The sequence below is a fragment of the Microcaecilia unicolor genome, unplaced genomic scaffold, assembly GCF_901765095.1.
Source record: "Microcaecilia unicolor unplaced genomic scaffold, aMicUni1.1, whole genome shotgun sequence".
Classification (NCBI taxonomy): domain Eukaryota; kingdom Metazoa; phylum Chordata; class Amphibia; order Gymnophiona; family Siphonopidae; genus Microcaecilia; species Microcaecilia unicolor.
Window position 1 is genome coordinate 503,307 of NW_021963690.1, and position 20,168 is coordinate 523,474.

General features: G+C 45.9%; 1 protein-coding gene across 1 annotated transcript in view; it reads left to right on the forward strand.

Annotated features, from left to right (window-relative positions):
- LOC115459576 (alpha-1,3-mannosyl-glycoprotein 4-beta-N-acetylglucosaminyltransferase B-like) overlaps positions 1 to 20,168 on the forward strand; it is a 317,839-nt gene that overhangs the window by 194,016 nt on the left and 103,655 nt on the right. Inside the window, exon 8 of the mRNA XM_030189387.1 lies at positions 9,923 to 10,037. Within this exon, the coding sequence (XP_030045247.1) occupies positions 9,923 to 10,037 (115 nt within the window). The remainder of the gene's footprint in view (positions 1 to 9,922; positions 10,038 to 20,168) is intronic.

Genomic DNA, 20,168 nt, shown 5'->3' on the forward strand with positions numbered 1-20,168 from the left:
AGTAGTAGCTTCTAGAGCCAAAACTCTTTATTTAAACTTATGAAATCATAAATGGAAAGCATGAAAAAAGATCTGCGGAAGCTAGAAGAATGGTCTAACGTTTGGCAATTAAAATTCAATGCGAAGAAATGCAAAGTGATGCGCTTAGGGAGTATAAATCCACGGGAGACATATGTGTTAGGCGGGGAGAGTCTGATAGGTACGGACGGGGAGAGGGTTCTTGGGGTGATAGTATCCGAGGATCTGAAGGCGACGAAACAGTGTGACAAGGCGATGGCCGTAGCAAGAAGGTTGCTAGGCTGTATATAGAGAGGTGAGACCAGCAGAAGAAAAGAGGTTTTAATACCCCTGTATAAGACGTTGGTGAGGCCCCACCTGGAGTATTGTGTTCAGTTTTGGAGGCCGTATCTTGTGAAGGATGTTAAAAAAATGGAAGCGGTGCAAAGAAAAGCTACGAGAATGGTATGGGATTTGCGTTACAAGACGTATGAGGAGAGACTTGTTGACCTGAACATGTATACCCTGGAGGAAAGGAGAAACAGGGGTGATATGATACAGACATTAAAATATTTGAAAGGTATTAATCTGCAAACAAACCTTTTCCAGAGAGGGGAAGGCGGTAGAACGAGAGGACATGAAATGAGATTGAAGGGGGGCAGACTCAAGAAAGATGTCAGGAAGTATTTTTTCACGGAGAGAGTGGTGGATGCTTGGAATGCCCTCCCGCAGGAGGTGGTGGAGAGGAAAACGGTAACAGAATTCAAACATGCGTGGGATAAACATAGAGGAATCCTCCTCAGAAGGAATGGATCCCCAGAAGCTTAGCCAGCGGTGGGAGGCAGGGCTGGTGGTTGGGAGGTGGGGATAGTGCTGGGCAGACTTATACGGTCTGTGCCAGAGCCGGTGGTGGGAGGCGGGGCGGGTGGTTGGGAGGTGGGGATAGTGCTGAGCAGACTTAAACGGTTTGTGCCCTGAAAAAGACAGGTACAAATCAAATGGCACATGTAAGTTTATCTTGTTGGGCAGACTGGGTGGACCATGCAGGTCTTTTTCTGCCGTCATCTACTATGTTACTATGTTATTTATGTCTAACCTGTGTAGCTCTGGAAACATCTAGAAATATCTGCATTTTTTCTCTACAAAATAGAAAATCCTTATTAAAGTAATTTTTCAAAACCAAAACTTTATGAGTTTACGAGGAAAGAGATCAGAAGAGTGGAACACACAGAAATTATCCTGAGTAGTTTCCTAAAAAAAATCAGTCATATCTGATACCTCATTAGCAGATAATAGCTCCAGAGTCATCGCATCTTGACTTGCCTTCAGAACTTTCTTAGGTAAATAATATTTTGTAATAACAAGTTAGACAAAGCTAACACTTCGAAATATTTTCTCAATAAAATCTCAGCGGATAACAATGGAAACACGAGAAGATTTAAGAATTCGCAAATTGGAAGATCTAACCTGATTTTCCAGCATCTCAATCTTTCAATGCAATAACAAACTATTTTTAATCCCTGACGTTTCCTGCCTGTTGCAAAGAACCTGCTTGAGATTCAATATTCTTAAAGGCAATATCTAAATGTTGTACTTTATGCACCTGTGAGACCTCTTTTTGAAAGTGGAAGTACTACTAATAGGGTGATTTTAATATGCCAGATATTGATTGGGGTACCCCTATAGCAGTGTCTTTTAGAAGCATGGAGATACTGGATTCCTTAAAGGGGGTAACTATTGCAGTAGTTGGTAATGGAACCTACACGGTATGAGATCATGCTATACTTAGTGCTTATTAATGGGGACAGTGTTTCTGATGTTATAATAGGTGATCATCTGGCGTCCAGTGATTACCAGATGGTGTGGAGAGAGTTCATTCAAAAGTTAAGGTTCTAGTCTTCAAAAAAACTAACTTTATTCAGATGGAGGATTACCTCAAGGTATTGTCTGGATGGAAACTTTTGGAAGAGGTTGGAATTTAGTGGACAAAATTGAAAGAAGCTATTGTAAGGGCAACAAACCCTTTTGCAAAGAAAGTAAATAAAAGTAAAGAAAAGAAAAGGAGGTTTTTCTGGTTCGCAAAAGTAGTAGCTGAAAAGGTAAGGAAAAAGAGGGTAGCCTTTATAAACTACAAGAGATCGCAGAAAGAGGAAGACGGGCAACAATATCAGGAAAAGCTGATAGAGTAGTTAGGAAAGCAAAGATGCAGGTGGCAGAAAAAATAGCCAATATGATGAAATAGAGGGACAAGACATTTGTTTAGGTATGTTAGTGATAGGAAAATGTGCAAAAGTGGCATTGTGAGACTCAATGATGAAGGAGAGGACTACCGTGTTTCCCCGAATATAAGACACTGTCTTATATTAATTTTTGCTCCCAAAACGGCGCTAGGTCTTATTTTCAGGGGCTGTCTTATTTCGGGGAAACACGGTTGGCCCGCCCACCCTCCCTCCATCACTTCTGCAACTAACCCCCCACCCGAGATGGCCCCCCACCCGAAGTCGCCGGGCCACCCCTCCGTCGCTCAGAAACTAACCTGAAGCCTCCTTTCACTTGCCTTCCAGTTCGCATCGCAGCAAGCAGCAGGGCAGGCCTCTCCTTCCTTCCGTGCCCCGCCCTCGCCTGACGTTACGTTACGTCAGGCGAGGGCGGGACACGGAAGGAAGGTGTGGCCTGCCCTGCTGCTTGCTGCGATGCGAACTGGAAGGCAAGTGAAAGGTTACTTTCGGAGCAACGGAGGGGTGGCCCGGCGACTTCGGGTGGGGGGGCCATCTCGGGTGGGGGGTTAGTTGCAGAAGTGATGGAGGGAGGGTGGGCGGGCCAACCGTTACTTTCGGAGCAACGGAGGGGGGGCGGCGATCTCGGGTGGGGGGTTAGTTGCAGGAGCGACGGAGGGAGGGTGAGCGGACCAACCGTGTTTCCCCGAAATAAGACATCCCCTGAAAATAAGACTTTGCTAGGCCTTACTTTCAGGGGAGGCCTTATATTTACTAAGGGCACCAAAACCTGGGTAGGTCTTATTTTCGGGGGATGTCCTATTTTCGGGGAAACACGGTATATAGAGGCTGATAAAGATAAGGTGGAATTGCTTAACAGATATTTCTGTTGTGTGTTCTAGTTGAGTCTTATGTACTGTCCGTTGATCTCCGGGTTCACAGTGGTTATCAAGTGAAGGGACGTTCATATATCAGAAGAATTACCATATAAATAAAGCAAAAAGTACAGTATAAACAAAAAAAAAAAAAAAACAATATAAGCCAGAGTAAACTCTTTTAAACCAAATAACCTATTTGCTAAAAAAGTAAGTTTTTAAACCCTTACAAAAAGGTAAGGTAATGAACATTTTGGTGATACTGGCAGTTCATTCCACATCCGCACCCTATAGAATGGGAAAGAACCCACATAAATTGACTTTAACCTAACATTTCTTAAGCAGGGAAACCCAGTTGCAATGTTCGAAGAAAGCAAACTTCTTACTGAAGAAGGGACCTCAAGTAGGTCTATAAGACCATCTGCATTTAAACCATAGATTGATTTATAGGATACACAAGCTACTTTAAACTTAATTTGTAGATGTATGAGTAGCCAGTGAAGATCAGTAATAGAAGGTGAAATCCTATTAAAACAACCCAACCCATAAATCAGTCTGGCCGCCGTGTTTTGCAGCAACTGTAGATGACTTAAAGATTTGCTAAAAACTTGATAGTACAGAGAAGGGCTGGGAGCAGGACCGCAGAAGACAAACACAAATAGGAACACATGGGTGGTAGTCCCTGAAGGATTTTCAGAGGACTGTGTTCATGAGGAGCTGGCTAAACTAGAGCTGCACAAAGCAATGGGGCAGGATGGCATACATACAAGGTTACTGAAAGAACTTGGGAAGTTCTAGCGGTTCCACTGGCTGACCTTTTCAATGCTTCTCTAGAGTCAGGGGTAGTCCTGGAGGACTGGAGAAGAACCAGTGTGGTTCCTCTCCAGAAAAACAGAAGTAAAGAAAAGGTTGGGAACTTGAGGCCGGTAAGTCTAACTTCTGTTGTAAGTACATAAGAACATAAGAGTAGCCATACTGGGTCAGACCAATGGTCCATCTTGCCCAGTATCCTGTTTTCCAAACAGTGGCCAAGCCAGGTCACAAGTACCTGGCAGTAAATTAATGAAAAAGCTTTAAAAACAGAAAGTAGTACATTTTTTGGAATTCAATGGATTACAGGACCTGCGGCAACATTATTTTACTAGAGGCAAGTCTTGTCAGACAAATCTGATAAATTTCTTTGACTGGATGTCCAGAGAGTTGAATCAAGGGAGAGCGCTAGATGTGGTGTATTTAGACTTTAGCGAAGTCTTTGACATGGTTCCACATAGATGACTAATAAACTGAGTGCCCTTGGTATGGGCCCTAAAGTGACTGACTGGGTTAGGAACTGGTTGAGTGGAAAGCAACAAAGGGTAGTGGTCAGTGGAGCTCATTCTGAGGAAAAGGATGCTACCAGTAGTGTAGCGCAAGGTTCATTTCTTGGGATGGTTCTTTTTAACATCTTTGTAGACGATATTACTGAAGGACTGTTTAGTAAGGTTTGCCTCTTCGTGGATGATACCAAAATCTGCAATAGGGTAGACACCCCTGATGGTGTGGATAGCTTGAGAAAGGACTTAATGAAGCTAGAGGAATGGTCTGAATTCAAGAGAGCTTGGGATAAGTTCATAGGATCTCTAAGGGAGCGATAGGGAGAGTGGCATGATTGGGCAGGCTGGATAGGCCATGTGGTCTTTATCTGCCTACATTTTCCCGTGTTTCTATGTTTCACCTGTTAAGAAAAAAATCACGAAGCTGCTGTAGTGGACCTTTCAACAATGCTTCAGTCTGCTTCACCATCTTCCAAACATTAAGTAAAGAAAACTGAGAAGCTTCCACTTCCAGCATTGGAACTTTTTTAGGAAACTGAATGGGTTGCAACTGTCCAGTGGATGATGGAGGAGGTGGGGTGGGATGCTACAGAGCTATTCACCTCCCCTCTTGGGGGGGGGGGAGAACTTTCAAAGGATAAACACCCTGTGGGGATTTTTGGTTAATTTAAAATCATTAAGTTGTTAGGTCAGTGCCACTACACATTGCCACCTGTCGTGTTATATGGTAGTCTGTCAGTCTGATTCCATGAAGCAGGTAAGTTGTTTTGGATTTTTTGTTTTTGTGAGAAATAACTTATTGAATAATTATATTTATTACTCTGCTTGCAACTTGTTTCACTCTGTCAGTTATTGATCAGCTGCAACTAAGTGTTCTCCCCCCCCCGCCCTCCCCCATTGAGCTGGGCAGTGATTATTAATCAATAAAAACAGTTTAGATGCGTGGTATTTGTTCAAAAGTTGCTTCTTCAGCTTTCTTTAGTCTACTGGGACACTAACCATCTCTCAAGAGCCTTGCTAAAAGGGCACGTAATGTGGCTGCTAGACAGCTGGAATAAAGAACAGCTTTCCCTGGTTCCATTTACTCCTGTTTAGTTCCTGAAATAATGATTCATTTCTAAAGCTGAAAGCATTTCTCAGGAGTTCAGTTACAGCCCTTGTTGGTACGTCCTTTCCATCAATACACAGAGGAACTGTAGTGAAAACATTAAATATGACAGCTACTTTTAACATCTTCGTTCAAAATTTAGTTTAGAAAAGTATACCTATTTGGAGCACTGTGTTTTTTTTTCACTAAGAAACCCTGCCATCTACCAAATTTGTTCTCATGCTGTAACATGTGGAAGATATCAACACAAGAGAGTCTGCAATCCACAGTCAGTAGTAACATTACAAATGCGGAGGAGCCAGCCCAAGTTCTATTTATCTAGGCAGAAATTTGTCCTGTCTTTGTTCTTGTGCTCATTTTGAACTTTATTATCTGTGAATTGATTGTACACATCATAAGCTGGTAATGACCTAACTATTTTTGATTAGGCTAAGAACTGTACATTAGAGCTGAAAAATAGATGATAAAATGATAAAAGTGACTTTTCAAGGCCAGAATACAATAAAAAAATTTTGAACAGATACATAGTATAAAGTTCTTAAGCAAAACTTTCATCTTGACATCATAGGAGTGTAGAATTATAACTGGTCTTTACTGATTGCTGGAGGATCTAAAATACAATTAGAAAAAAACAGCGGTCACTCAATGAATAGTTAATTTTGGGAACTCGTTGTTTAGAGGATGTGGTAATAGTGGTTAGCGTGTCTGGTTTAAAAAAAAAAGGTTTGGACAAGTTTCTGGAGGAAAAGTCCATAGTCTGCTATTGAAAGAGACATGGGAAGCCACTACTTAACCAGGGATTGGTACCATGGAATGTTGCTACTATTTGGTATTCTGTCAGGTATGTTTTACTTGGATTGGCCGCTAACAGGATACTGGGCTAGATGGACCATTGATCTGACTTGGAATGGCTGTTCTTATGTTCATGTGAAGCCCTATTTTGCATAGCATGTCAAGATAGGAAATGGATTGTCCAGGTGGGGACTTTCACAGTTTCCCTGGTATTTTACAAAAGGCTCTACCAAATGTGGAACCTTTTGTAGAATAACATAAAAGGATGCTGACAGATGCATATGTATTTGCTGGCACCAGGGGCATATTAAGCCCACTGATTTAGGGGGGGGGGCAGGAGTGGATTGGTTGGGTGGGTGCGAGGCCGACTTCAACATTACAGCAAGAGCATAAGGAGGAGGGGAACGGCTCAGGCACCAAATTTCTTCGGAGTGCTGTAGGTTTGGAGGAGACCTGAGTCCCCAAGCATCCCCTCCCCCATGGCTACACCACTGGCTAGCACATACCTACGCTTGTACAAAAAGAGTGGCATCATGAGACATGTTCAGTATATATATGTCAGTGATGATACATAGAAGTGCTGATTTTTGACACCTTCACCTGTAAGTGCCAGCAACTATATACACCAATCCCCATTTCAGAAAAGTAGCAGCAGCACCAATCAAAGAGCGAAACCTTAAAAGGTTAAATTTAATAATTTGACCTCCAAAGAAATAGAAAATAATAAACTGAAAAAAAAAGCTCGAGATTTTGCATAGTTACCTCCTGTATCACTTGTTTGAGTTCCTGGCCATAGCAAGCACTTTAATGAAACTAATCCATGCCATGGAGCTAGTAAAGACCTGATGGAGATTTTTCTTTTAATAAGTGTGTTCCAATTGTAAAATGGGAATTACACACATAGGGGCCCTTCTACTAAAGCTTAATGTGCATTAACAGACATTAGTGTGCATTAAGTGCCACATGATCCATAGGTATAAAATAGGCAGGGCCAGCTTGTCCAGGTTGAGGCATTGGCTCAGGCAGCCAGCAATAAAGGCTGCTAAAATCCATAGTCTTTGACCTCACCTGATCTAATGTTTAAAGCCTTCTTTTTTTTTCCCCCTCTTCTCCATTCTCCTCATGGGTCTGGTTTCTCTTCCCTTCTGCTGCACCCCCTGGCCCAGTCTCACTCGTCCCCCTCTACACCCATGGGTCCAGCATTGCTCCTTCTTCACCCCTGCCCCCTGTGATTCTGTAAACCTTGTGCAAGTTACTAGCAGAAGTCTGAACACAGGCTGCTTTTATCCAGGCACTGGGTCTTTCCTCTGCCTCCCTGCTTCCTCTGATGCAGAGGGAAGACCCAGGGCCTGGCTGAAAGCAGCTTGCGTTCACTCTGCTGGTAACTTGCACAGGGTTTACAAGAACCATGGGGGGGGGGGGGGGGGGGGGGGGGGGGGGGGGAGAAGGGATGCAGAGTGGGAGAGAGAAAGAAAGGGAAAGATGCCAGACCCACAGGGAAAAGGGGCAAGTTGATGCAGGGTGGAGGAGTGCTGGCTTAATTCAAACTGGCTCACAGCACCAAAGTCCTTGAGTCGGACCTGAAAATGGGACATGCAGCATTTAGCATGCACTAATTCCATTAGCATGCTAAGCTTTAGTAAAAGGGCTGCATGATTTTCTGGCTTCCCAGCCATTTACACTTAGAAATAAGTTTGCTGAAATCACAATGTATGTCTGTGACCAATCTGTATATGTGCATGCCACTATTTCCTTCTGTGGATGCTTCAAATGATTCCAATAATTCGTAACCCTGTTTATATTCAGCGCTCCTCATTTGTCACAATTAGAATATTCCCAATATTTTAGTCACAGATAATCAACTTCACCAGTGTATAGCTTGTGGCAGTGGGCTGATCTCTTGGCCTATCAGCAGTACTATGAGTTGTAATAATCATTCAGATTTACTGAAATAGGAGTTTCTGACCTTAGTGGGAACGAAGGAATGTGATTGTGGACAATTTGGGCAACCAGGGTTGAGCTTAGCCTTATACTGTAGAGTTCAGTCTCAAATGATGCTTACCTACCAATAATTGGCTATATCACTTGTACAATTACAGAATGAAAACTTAACTCCTCCCTTGGGGAAAAATAGAGAATTTAATTTCAGAACTTTTTTCCCTTTTAAGAATTAGGGGCTTAATTCTTCAGAATTACTTTAGAGTACCTCCCTCCCCCCAAACATTTTAATTGCGCTAAATAAATGTTTTGCTGGTCACTCCTTTTTAGAGTGAGACTTTACAGTTCTGCATGGGCAATCACAAGCTAAACTGAAGGATCATATAACCCTGATTCTCTTTAATTTGCACTGGATCCCTGCTGAGGTCAGATCAAATTTAAAGTTCTTTTTATGGGTTTTGAAGCTCTCTACAAAAGGATGCAACAATATTTAGCAGAGTATTAGGGCAGGGCTATTGCAATTTCCTTTAAGATCAGTGGTACAAAAACTTTGTGTTCAAGTGCTTTTGTTTTGCCTTATGAATTGCGGATCTTTTTCAATTAAGTACAATTTTGTAAAAAGCTTAAAACTTGACTACTTATTCTTATTATGGGATTTAGGCAGTATTATTTCCAAAGGAATGTTTAAAAAATACTTTCATAAGTCTGTGTTAGAGAGTCTGTTGCATAATGTTAATCTTGATTTGCACAGGGCCTTTTATCATTTACTTTTATTATTTTAAATTGGTCATAAGTTGTTATAGCTACATTGTATTGGGATTGTAATTAATTCATTGTGATATAAATTGGCTTATTGAAATAGCAAGTTGTTGTATAATAAGAAAATGAAAGAATATAATTTGTTTACCTTTGTTAACCATAATATAAAAATGAGCAAATGTAATCTACATGGCGTAGACTGCTGTATTCAGTGTTGCCAGGTGGGCGGTTTTCCCGCCCAATTGGGCGGTTTTCCGCGACCCGCCGCGGGAAATTTTTGCCCGCGGCGGGTCGCGGTTTTTTGGGCTGGTTTTTGGGCTTCAGGGCGGTTTTTTGGGCGGCTTTTTCGGCCGCGGGGGGTGGGGTTAGTGACGTGGGAGGCGGGGCCGATGACGGGGGAGGCGGGGCCGATGACGGGGAGGCGGGGCCAGTTACGGCGGGGGTGATGACGCGGGGGTGGGGATGTTAGGGGCGGGGTTTGAGTTTGGGCGGGTTTTGGGCGGTTTTTGTGCTGTTTTGGGTGGGAAAAAAATTTTCCACCTGGCAACCCTGGCTGTATTGCACCAAGGATGGTTTCCCTGATTTTTTTCTCTATTGCTATTAATTTTTGCAGAATTTTAAACAGCATACAAAATTTGAGTGGTATTCCAAGTATTCTTAACACTAAGGAATCACTGTTAAGTGACTTAGGGGCTCATTTTCAAAGCACTTAGACTTACAAAGTTCCGTAGGTTACTATGGAACTCTGTAAGTCTAAGTGCTTTGAAAATACACTTCTTAGGGTGTCACTGACTAAATTATAGCACATGCATGTCATGTAGTAATTTTAAAGAATAAATACAGATGATATGCCTATTCATTTTAGAATATTTAATCCACAGTTTACTATATGTAAATGTAATGATTATGGGTATGCTTTTTCAGCTAGAGGATGATATTATTGCCAAACCTGGGTATTTCCAGTCCATAAAGGATGTTGCTGTTCAGCAGACCTCCGATGACTGGTTGATTCTGGAATTCTCACAGCTAGGATTCATTGGTAAGTTGCATTTAGCTTTGCTGAAATATTTGTTGGTGTTTTTATATGTTTGTCATCTTTAAAAGGAAACTGCACCACTTGCGTCATGTACAATATTTCAGAAGTGTTCCATGGTAAGTTGCAATATTGTTTTCAGTTCAAGAACTGGCAAAACAACAAACTTTGCCTGAACCCAAGTAAAACCGAGCTTCTCTGGGTCCCTAACACAAGTGGCTACATACCGGACATCAAAATCCCTTTTGGGAAGTATGAACTCCCCCTCAAATCACAAGTCAGGAACCTTGGAATACAGCTAGATTCAACACTTACTCTGATTCCCCAAATCAAAGCAACCTTCAAGAGCTGCTTCTGCTATTTGTGACAGCTACGCTGCCTCTCTCCTTACATCGAGAAGGTAAATCTTATCCCAGTTGTGCATGCCTTGGTAACATCAAGACTGGATTACTGCAATGCACTTGTAGCAAATCAAGGGTTCGGATATTGCTTTAAAGATTGTTTATTCACACATCAATAGGCACACACATATTACATAACACTCTTATGCAGTTCACGCATACATCACCACAGGATTGTAGCCTTCATCTGATTGTTTATTCACACATCAGTAGGCACACACATATTACATAACACTCTTATGCAGTATACATGCATCACCACAGGATTGTAGCCTTCATCTGAGCCGTAACAGCAATTGGGGAAGCACCGATGACCGCCCAGAGATTCTGCGGGACAATTCCACACTGGAGAGAGGCGTCCACCAGGTACAGAGCTTCTGTTTCAGCCAGGGCTTCCCCTCTTTTTATAACAGCTCACAAACAAGTGTGCCTAGAACAGAACAATGAGTGGCCAATCTGCATTCCTCTCTCCCAGGCACCCTCTGATGAAAACACCAGCCTTTGGACTTGTTTCAAAGCACAGTCCTGTAGTGAGTTACCCACCGCAACGGAGCGTTGTGGTAGCAACCTATCAAACAAATATTCTGGTAGCAACAGGTCAAAACAAACATTCTGCATGTCAGAAAACAAATATTCTGGGTCAGCATAAGATCATATCATAAGTATTATACTCCAACACAGCACTATACAATGGTCTGACTACAAAGGGCCTGCACCAGCTCCAGTTGATTCAGAATGGAGCAGCAAGACTCATAGAAGGTTGCAAGCGAAGTGACCACTTCACACCATTTTTGCAAAAACGTCATTGGCTACCAGTACAATACAGGGCTAAATTTAAAACTCTCTTATGTCTGATCTTCATGGCCCTGAAAGGAAATGGCCCCAAGTATCTAAAGAATAGGATGATCCTCCACACACCGCCAAGGACACTAAGGTCCTCCCAAGGACTTTCACTAACTACACCCTCTCCAAAAGACATTACATGATGTGATACCCACAAGCGAGCCTTCTCCACACTCTGGAATGCATTGCCTGAAATGCATTGCTCATCACAAGACTCTCTCTACTTCAGGAAGCAGGTGAAAGCTTGGCTCTTCAACCAAGCCTTTAATGGAAGAAGTAACTAACTTGTTAGTCTCACTCACACACACAAGGAATGACTCGGGCTGCACATACTACAACAGGATATGTTTATCCACTCCTCCATGTGCAACTTTCTTCAAATCAGTCACCTTACTTTCTAATTCTTCTTTCTTTCTTACCCATCTATATGTTACAACTTTGCCTTACCCTTCACTACCAATTATAATGTTCTATTACGTATTGTGTTGACATTGCTAGTGTACCATGCCATACTTTGTATTGTTTTCAAATATTTTTACTACTGTAATTGCCTATTGCTCATGTTTGATCTATTCTTACTGTACACCGTCTTGAGTGAACTCCTTCAAAAAGGCGGTAAATAAACCCTAATAGATAAAATTTAAAATTGTACTGCAGAGATAATTTTTTAAAGTTGAATTCCTCTGTTTCCCAAGAATAGTGGTATTAATGAGAGAATCAGTAACTCATTTCACTTGGTTCAGTTGGTCTGTATTGGTTTTGGTGCCATACACACTGCATAAACCAATCAGATCCAGTTGCATGTAAGGTCATTTTTACATGGTTTCCAACACAAGTGCTTGCAAATAAGTAAGAGAAATGTGTGTTGGAACTCATCAAACAATTTCAATAATAACTTATAAGTACAAGTTTTATGGGTTCTTTTACTGAAGCGCAGTCAGCCTAATACATGGTAAAAGAACACTACCGTGGGACACGCTGAGGCATCTGGCAGTAGTTTCCCACTCAGCACGTGCTAATCCCACATCCATGGGCAGAGATTAGGTGTGCCTGCGCTAATCAGCATGGGCACATTACGGTGCCCTGCCCGGTTAAGTGCGGGAACCCTTACTGCCTCCTAAATAGGTGGCAGTAAGGGCTCACATGCTAATGGGGAAATTAGCATGTGTAAATAAAAAAAAAAGAAAAAGGAGAAAACCATCCACTATATAAAGTATTGATACCAAACATACATTAGTGGACCTTGATGTACCCCTCAATCTTCTTTAATGCAATAGCTTTCAAACAAATTCTAAAACAATATAGGAAAAGACCTCCGCTGACTTCGGCTGTGCAATACAACGAATGACCAGCTTCACTCCCAAAACCCTCCATTGAAACCTAGTAGTTCTATAGAAATGCTTAGTAGTAGTAGTAACTCCTCTGGGAGCCTATCCTTCACATGAATGTAGCCCATTCTATCATATTATTCAGACTGCTGGGGTCCACAGACTTCAAGCGGTGTATTCATCCACTGCTGTTCTCTTTGAAGTAATCTCTTATCAGCGTCTCCTCTGTCAATCACCCAACAGATGAAGTCATCCGATTGATGATTAAAATCTAGACAATGGGCTACAAGAGGTGCTGTGAACAGAGTGAAGCTGGTTATTTAAGAATATACCAGTAATTGTATCGCACAGCCGAAGTCAGCTGAGGTCTTTTCCTCCATTGTTTTAGAATACATTAAACTACTACTACTAACCATTTCTATAGTACTACTAGATGTACGCAGTGCTGTACACATTATATGCAGGTACTTTCTCTGTCCCTAGAGGGCTCACAATCTAAGTTTTTGTACCTGGGGCAATGGAGGGTTAAGCGACTTTCCCAAAGTCACAAGGAGCTGCAATGGGAATCAAACTCAGATTGCCAGGATCAAAGCCTGCTGCACTAACTAATAGGTCACTCCTCCCTCAGAAGATTGAGGGGTACATCAAGTTCCACTAATGTGTGTTTGAAATTAGCGCGTGGCCATTATAATAAAATATGGCAGGGCGGCCATTTTACTGCTGGCACTAAAAGTGGCCGCCACGTTTTAGCTCTGAGGGCCCCTTAGTGAATACAGGGTATATTATTGTCCGGCATGTGTACATATTGAAATGGTGTGTGTACTTATTGCAAAGTTTACACAAAATACAGTTTATAAGTAGCTGAGAGCCTTATGAGTTTGTATAGGTGTTTTGTTATGAAAATATGGGTCGTGAATTCAGCCATCAATATTCAAAATATACAGATGGTGGATTGAGCATGAGAAAAAAAAAACTAGCCATATCAGTATTTACCAAAAGTTAAAGAAAAGAAGTAGGCATTGTATTTATAAATTATTCACTGTATAACTGGAGCTGCTTTCCAGACTGCTGAGAAAGCTAGCAGGCTTAGGGTAACCTTTTTCCATTCCCAGTGATATTGTTTCTTGGCTGAATCAATTAGAAAATACTTAGCTCCATTAGTAGCTCTCTCGTACACTTAGAAGAGAATAAAGTGCAACTTGGTGTGTTCTTATGGAAAACAACTACTTTCTTGCAGCTTCACCTTTTCCTGCTGTATCTCACTTTAAAATGTCTAAAACTCTGGTGCCTTGAGTATTTATTTGTTTCTACCTCAGTTGTTCCACATTATTAACCGAATCTGTGTGGAGACAATCTTTTTGGTGATAGTCATTGGTCAGGTTTCAAAGATTATGACTCCCTCTGGAACCTGGTGTGCACAGGCTGAATCTGGTCTCTCTCCCAGGGGTTGTAAACACTGCCTTGCTAATATAGTAACATAGTAACATAGTAGATGACGGCAGAAAAAGACCTGCACGGTCCATCCAGTCTGGCCAAGAAATGTGCCACTTTTTTGTGTATACCTTACCTTGATTTGTACCTGTCTTTTTCAGGGCACAGACCGTATAAGTCTGCCCAGCACTATCCCCGCCTCCCAACCACCAGCCCCGCCTCCCACTACCGGCTCTGTAATATATAAGCCTTCCTGCTGGCTGTAGGAGCTGAAGCCAAGCTTGGAACTGAATGCTGCCTCATATGGCAAACCTTTTCAATTAAAAGCAAATAAAGCCTTGCAGAGTTTTTTTGGAAAGTAATTGTGTGCAAAAGATGCCTCACTTTGCAATTACATACAAACAGTTGTAAGTTTTAATTTAAATCCAAAGTTAAGATTTAAGTAATTGTTGGAGAACGAAGATATCATACCTTCAAGGTTTGTTTATAGAAAAACACAGAAAAGCGAATGCTACATACCTGTAGAAGGTATTCTCCGAGGACAGCAGGCTGATTGTTCTCACTGATGGGTTGACGTCCTCGGCAGCCCCCTCCATCGGAAAGTTTACTAGCAAAGGCCTTTGCTAGTCCTCGCGCGCCCATGCGCACTGCGCATGCGCAGCCGTCTTCCCGCCCGAAACCGGCTCGAGCCGGCCAGTCCAGTATGTAGCAAGACAATACACTTCAAGGGAAGACTCAACTCCAAAGGGGAGGCGGGCGGGTTTGTGAGAACAATCAGCCTGCTGTCCTCGGAGAATACCTTCTACAGGTATGTAGCATTCGCTTTCTCTGAGGACAAGCAGGCTGCTTGTTCTCACTGATGGGGTATCCCTAGCCCCCAGGCTCACTCAAAACAACAACCATGGTCAATTGGGCCTCGCAACGGCGAGGACATAACTGAGATTGACCTAAAAAATTTACCAACTAACTGAGAGTGTAGCCTGGAACAGAACAAACAGGGCCCTCGGGGGGTGGAGTTGGATCCTAAAGCCCAAACAGGTTCTGAAGAACTGACTGCCCGAACCGACTGTCGCGTCGGGTATCCTGCTGCAGGCAGTAATGGGATGTGAATGTGTGGACAGATGACCACGTCGCAGCTTTGCAAATTTCTTCAATGGAGGCTGACTTCAAGTGGGCTACCGACGCAGCCATGGCTCTAACATTATGAGCCGTGACATGACCCTCAAGAGCCAGCCCCGCCTGGGCGTAAGTGAAGGAAATGCAATCTGCTAGCCAATTGGATATGGTGCGTTTCCCTACAGCCACTCCCCTCCTATTGGGATCAAAAGAAACAAACAATTGGGCGGACTGTCTGTGGGGCTGTGTCCGCTCCAGGTAGAAGGCCAATGCTCTCTTGCAGTCCAATGTGTGCAGCTGACGTTCAGCAGGGCAGGAATGAGGACGGGGAAAGAATGTTGGCAAGACAATTGACTGGTTCAGATGGAACTCCGACACAACCTTTGGCAAGAACTTAGGGTGAGTGCGGAGGACTACTCTGTTATGATGAAATTTGGTGTAAGGGGCCTGGGCTACCAGGGCCTGAAGCTCACTGACTCTACGAGCTGAAGTAACTGCCACCAAGAAAATGACCTTCCAAGTCAAGTACTTCAGATGGCAGGAATTCAGTGGCTCGAAAGGAGGTTTCATCAGCTGGGTGAGAACGACATTGAGATCCCATGACACTGTAGGAGGCTTGACAGGGGGCTTTGACAAAAGCAAACCTCTCATGAAGCGAACAACTAAAGGCTGTCCTGAGATCGGCTTACCTTCCACACGGTAATGGTATGCACTGATTGCGCTAAGGTGAACTCTTATAGAGTTGGTCTTGAGACCAGACTCAGACAAGTGCAGAAGGTATTCAAGCAGGGTCTGTGTAGGACAAGAGCGAGGATCTAGGGCCTTGCTGTCACACCAGACGGCAAACCTCCTCCAATGGAAGAAGTAACTTCTCTTAGTGGAATCTTTCCTGGAAGCAAGCAAGATGCGGGAGACACCCTCTGACAGACCCAAAGAGGCAAAGTCTACGCCCTCAACATCCAGGCCGTAAGAGCCAGCGACTGGAGGTTGGGATGCAGAAGCGCCCCTTCGTCCTGTGTGATGAGGGTCGGAAAACACTCCAATCTCCACGGTTCTTCGGAGGACAACTCCAGAAGAAGAGGGAACCAGATCTGATGCGGCCAAAAAGGAGCAATCAGAATCATGGTGCCTCGGTCTTGCTTGAGTTTCAACAAAGTCTTCCCCACCAGAGGTATGGGAGGATAAGCATACAGCAGACCCTCCCCCCAGTCCAGGAGGAAGGCATCCGATGCCAGTCTGCCGTGGGCCTGAAGCCTGGAACAGAACTGAGGGACTTTGTGGTTCACTCGAGATGCGAAGAGATCTACCAAGGGGGTGCCCCACACCTGGAAGATCTGTCGTACCACACGGGAATTGAGCGACCACTCGTGAGGTTGCATAATCCTGCTCAACCTGTCGGCCAGACTGTTGTTTACGCCTGCCAGATATGTGGCTTGGAGCACCATGCCGTGACGGCGAGCCCAGAGCCACATGCTGACGGCTTCCTGACACAGGGGGCGAGATCCGGTGCCCCCCTGCTTGTTGACATAGTACATGGCAACCTGGTTGTCTGTCTGAATTTGGATAATTTGGTGGGACAGCCGATCTCTGAAAGCCTTCAGAGCGTTCCAGATCGCTCGTAACTCCAGAAGATTGATCTGCCGATCGCGTTCCTGGAGGGACCAGCTTCCTTGGGTGTGGAGCCCATCGACATGAGCTCCCCATCCCAGGAGGGACGCATCCGTGGTCAGCACTTTTAGTGGCTGAGGAATTTGGAAGGGACGTCCCAGAGTCAAATTGGAGCAAATCGTCCACCAATACAGGGATTTGAGAAAACTCGTGGACAGGTGGATCACGTCCTCTAGACCCCCAGCGGCCTGATACCACTGGGAGGCTAGGGTCCATTGAGCAGATCTCATGTGAAGGCGGGCCATGGGAGTCACATGAACTGTGGAGGCCATGTGGCCCAGCAATCTCAACATCTGCCGAGCTGTGATCTGCTGGGACGCTCGCACCCGCGAGACGAGGGACAACAAGTTGTTGGCTCTCGCCTCTGGGAGATAGGCGCGAGCCGTCCGAGAATCCAGCAGAGCTCCTATGAATTCGAGTCTCTGCATTGGAAGAAGATGGGACTTTGGATAATTTATCACAAACCCCAGTAGCTCCAGTAGGCGAATAGTCATCTGCATGGACTGCAGGGCTCCTGCCTCGGATGTGTTCTTCACCAGCCAATCGTCGAGATATGGGAACACGTGCACCCCCAGCCTGCGAAGTGCCACTGCTACCACAGCTAGGCACTTTGTGAACACCCTGGGCACAGAGGCGAGCCCAAAGGGTAGCACACAGTACTGGAAGTGGCGTGTGCCCAGCTGAAATCGCAGATACTGTCTGTGAGCTGGCAGTATCGGGATGTGAGTGTAGGCATCCTTCAAGTCCAGAGAGCATAGCCAATCGTTTTGCTGAATCATGGGGAGAAGGGTGCCCAGGGAAAGCATCCTGAACTTTTCTTTTACGAGATATTTGTTCAGGGCCCTTAGGTCTAGGATGGGACGCATCCCCCCTGTTTTCTTTTCCACAAGGAAGTACCTGGAATAGAATCCCAGCCCTTCTTGCCCGGATGGCACGGGCTCGACCGCATTGGCGCTGAGAAGGGCGGAGAGTTCCTCTGCAAGTACCTGCTTGTGCTGGAAGCTGTAAGACTGAGCTCCCGGTGGACAATTTGGAGGTTTGGAGGCCAAATTGAGGGTGTATCCTTGCCGGACTATTTGCAGAACCCACTGATCGGAGGTTATGAGAGGCCACCTTTGGTGAAAAGCTTTCAACCTCCCCCCGACCGGCAGGTCGCCCGGCACTGACACTTGGATGTCGGCTATGCTCTGCTGGAGCCAGTCAAAAGCTCGCCCCTTGCTTTTGCTGGGGAGCCGCGGGGCCTTGCTGAGGCGCACGCTGCTGACGAGAGCGAGCGCGCTGGGGCTTAGCCTGGGCCGCAGGCTGTCGGGAAGGAGGATTGTACCTACGCTTACCAGAAGCATAGGGACCAGTCTTCCTTCCCCCGAAAAATCTTCTACCTGTAGAGGTAGAGGCTGAAGGCTGCCGGCGGGAGAACTTGTCGAATGCGGTGTCCCGCTGGTGGAGAGACTCTACCACCTGCTCGACTTTTTCTCCAAAAATGTTGTCCGCACGGCAAGGCGAGTCCGCAATCCGCTGCTGGAGTCTATTCTCCAGGTCGGCGGCACGCAGCCATGAGAGCCTGCGCATCACCACACCTTGAGCAGCGGCCCTGGACGCAACATCAAAAGTGTCATAAACTCCTCTGGCCAGGAATTTTCTGCACGCCTTCAGCTGCCTGACCACCTCCTGAAAAGGCTTGGCTTGCTCAGGGGGAAGAGCATCAACCAAGCCCGCCAACTGCCGCACATTGTTCCGCATGTGTATGCACGTGTAGAGTTGGTAAGACTGGATCTTGGCCACGAGCATAGAAGAATGGTAGGCCTTCCTCCCAAAGGAGTCTAAGGTTCTAGGGTCTTTGCCCGGGGGCGCCGAAGCATGCTCCCTAGAACTCTTAGCCTTCTTTAGGGCCAAATCCACAACTCCAGAGTCATGAGGCAACTGGGTGCGCATCAGCTCTGGGTCCCCATGGATCCGGTACTGGGACTCGATCTTCTTGGGAATGTGGGGATTACTTAATGGCTTGGTCCAGTTCGCAAGCAATGTCTTTTTCAGGACATGGTGCAAGGGAACAGTGGACGCTTCCTTAGGTGGAGAAGGATAGTCCAGGAGCTCAAACATTTCAGCCCTGGGCTCGTCCTCCACAACCACCGGGAAGGGGATAACCGTAGACATCTCCCGGACAAAGGAAGCAAAAGACAGACTCTCGGGAGGAGAAAGCTGTCTCTCAGGAGAGGGAGTGGGATCAGAAGGAAGACCCTCAGACTCCTCGTCAGAGAAATATCTGGGATCTTCCTCTTCCTCCCACGAGGCCTCACCCTCGGTGTCAGACACAAGTTCACGAACCTGTGTCTGCAACCTCGCCCTGCTCGACTCGGTGGAACCCCGTCCACGGTGGGGGCGTCGAGAGGTAGACTCCCTCGCCCGCATCGGCGAAGCTCCCTCCGCCGACGTAGTCGGGGAGCCTTCCTGGGAGGTGGCCGCGGTCGGTACCGTACGCGGTACCGACGTCGGGGACCTCAACCTGGGCGATGGGCCAGCCAGCGCCACGCTCGACGGTACCGGAGGAGTAGGGCGCAAAAGCTCTCCCAGAATCTCTGGGAGAACGGCCCGGAGGCTCTCGTTTAGAGTGGCTGCAGAAAAAGGCTGAGAGGTCGATGCAGGCGTCGACGTCAGAACCTGTTCCGGGCGAGGAGGCTGTTCCGGGCTGTCCAGAGTGGAGCGCATCGACACCTCCTGAACAGAGGGTGAGCGGTCCTCTCGGTGCCGTTGCCTGCTGGGTGCCGAATCCCTCGGCGACCCAGAGCTCTCGGTGCCGACACGGGGAGGGGACCGGTGTCGATGCTTCTTCGACTTCTTCCGAAGCATGTCACCAGAGCTCCCCGGCACCGACGAGGAGGACGTAGAATCCATCCGTCGCTTCCTCGGGGCCGAGACCGAAGAGGGTCGATCCCGGGGGGGCTGTACCGCAGGAGCCCTCAGGGTAGGAGGAGACCCACCCGAAGGCTCACCGCCACCAGCAGGGGAATGGACAGCCCTCACCTGCACTCCTGACGATGCACCTCCGTCCGACGACATCAGCAGACGAAGTCTCGGTACCACCGACGTCGATGCAGTCGCCCGATGCCTCGGCGCCGATGCAGAGGTCCGATGCCTCGATGCAGTCGATGGAGCGGCAGCCAAGGAAGATGGTCCGGACGCTGACGACGTCGATGCACTCGATGCCTCCGGTGCCGATGTCGACGAAGAGCCCGAGAACAAAACGTTCCACTGGGCTAATCTCGCTACCTGAGTCCGCCTTTGTAACAGGGAACACAGACTACAGTTCTGAGGGCGGTGCTGGGCCCCTAGACACTGAAGACACGCAGAGT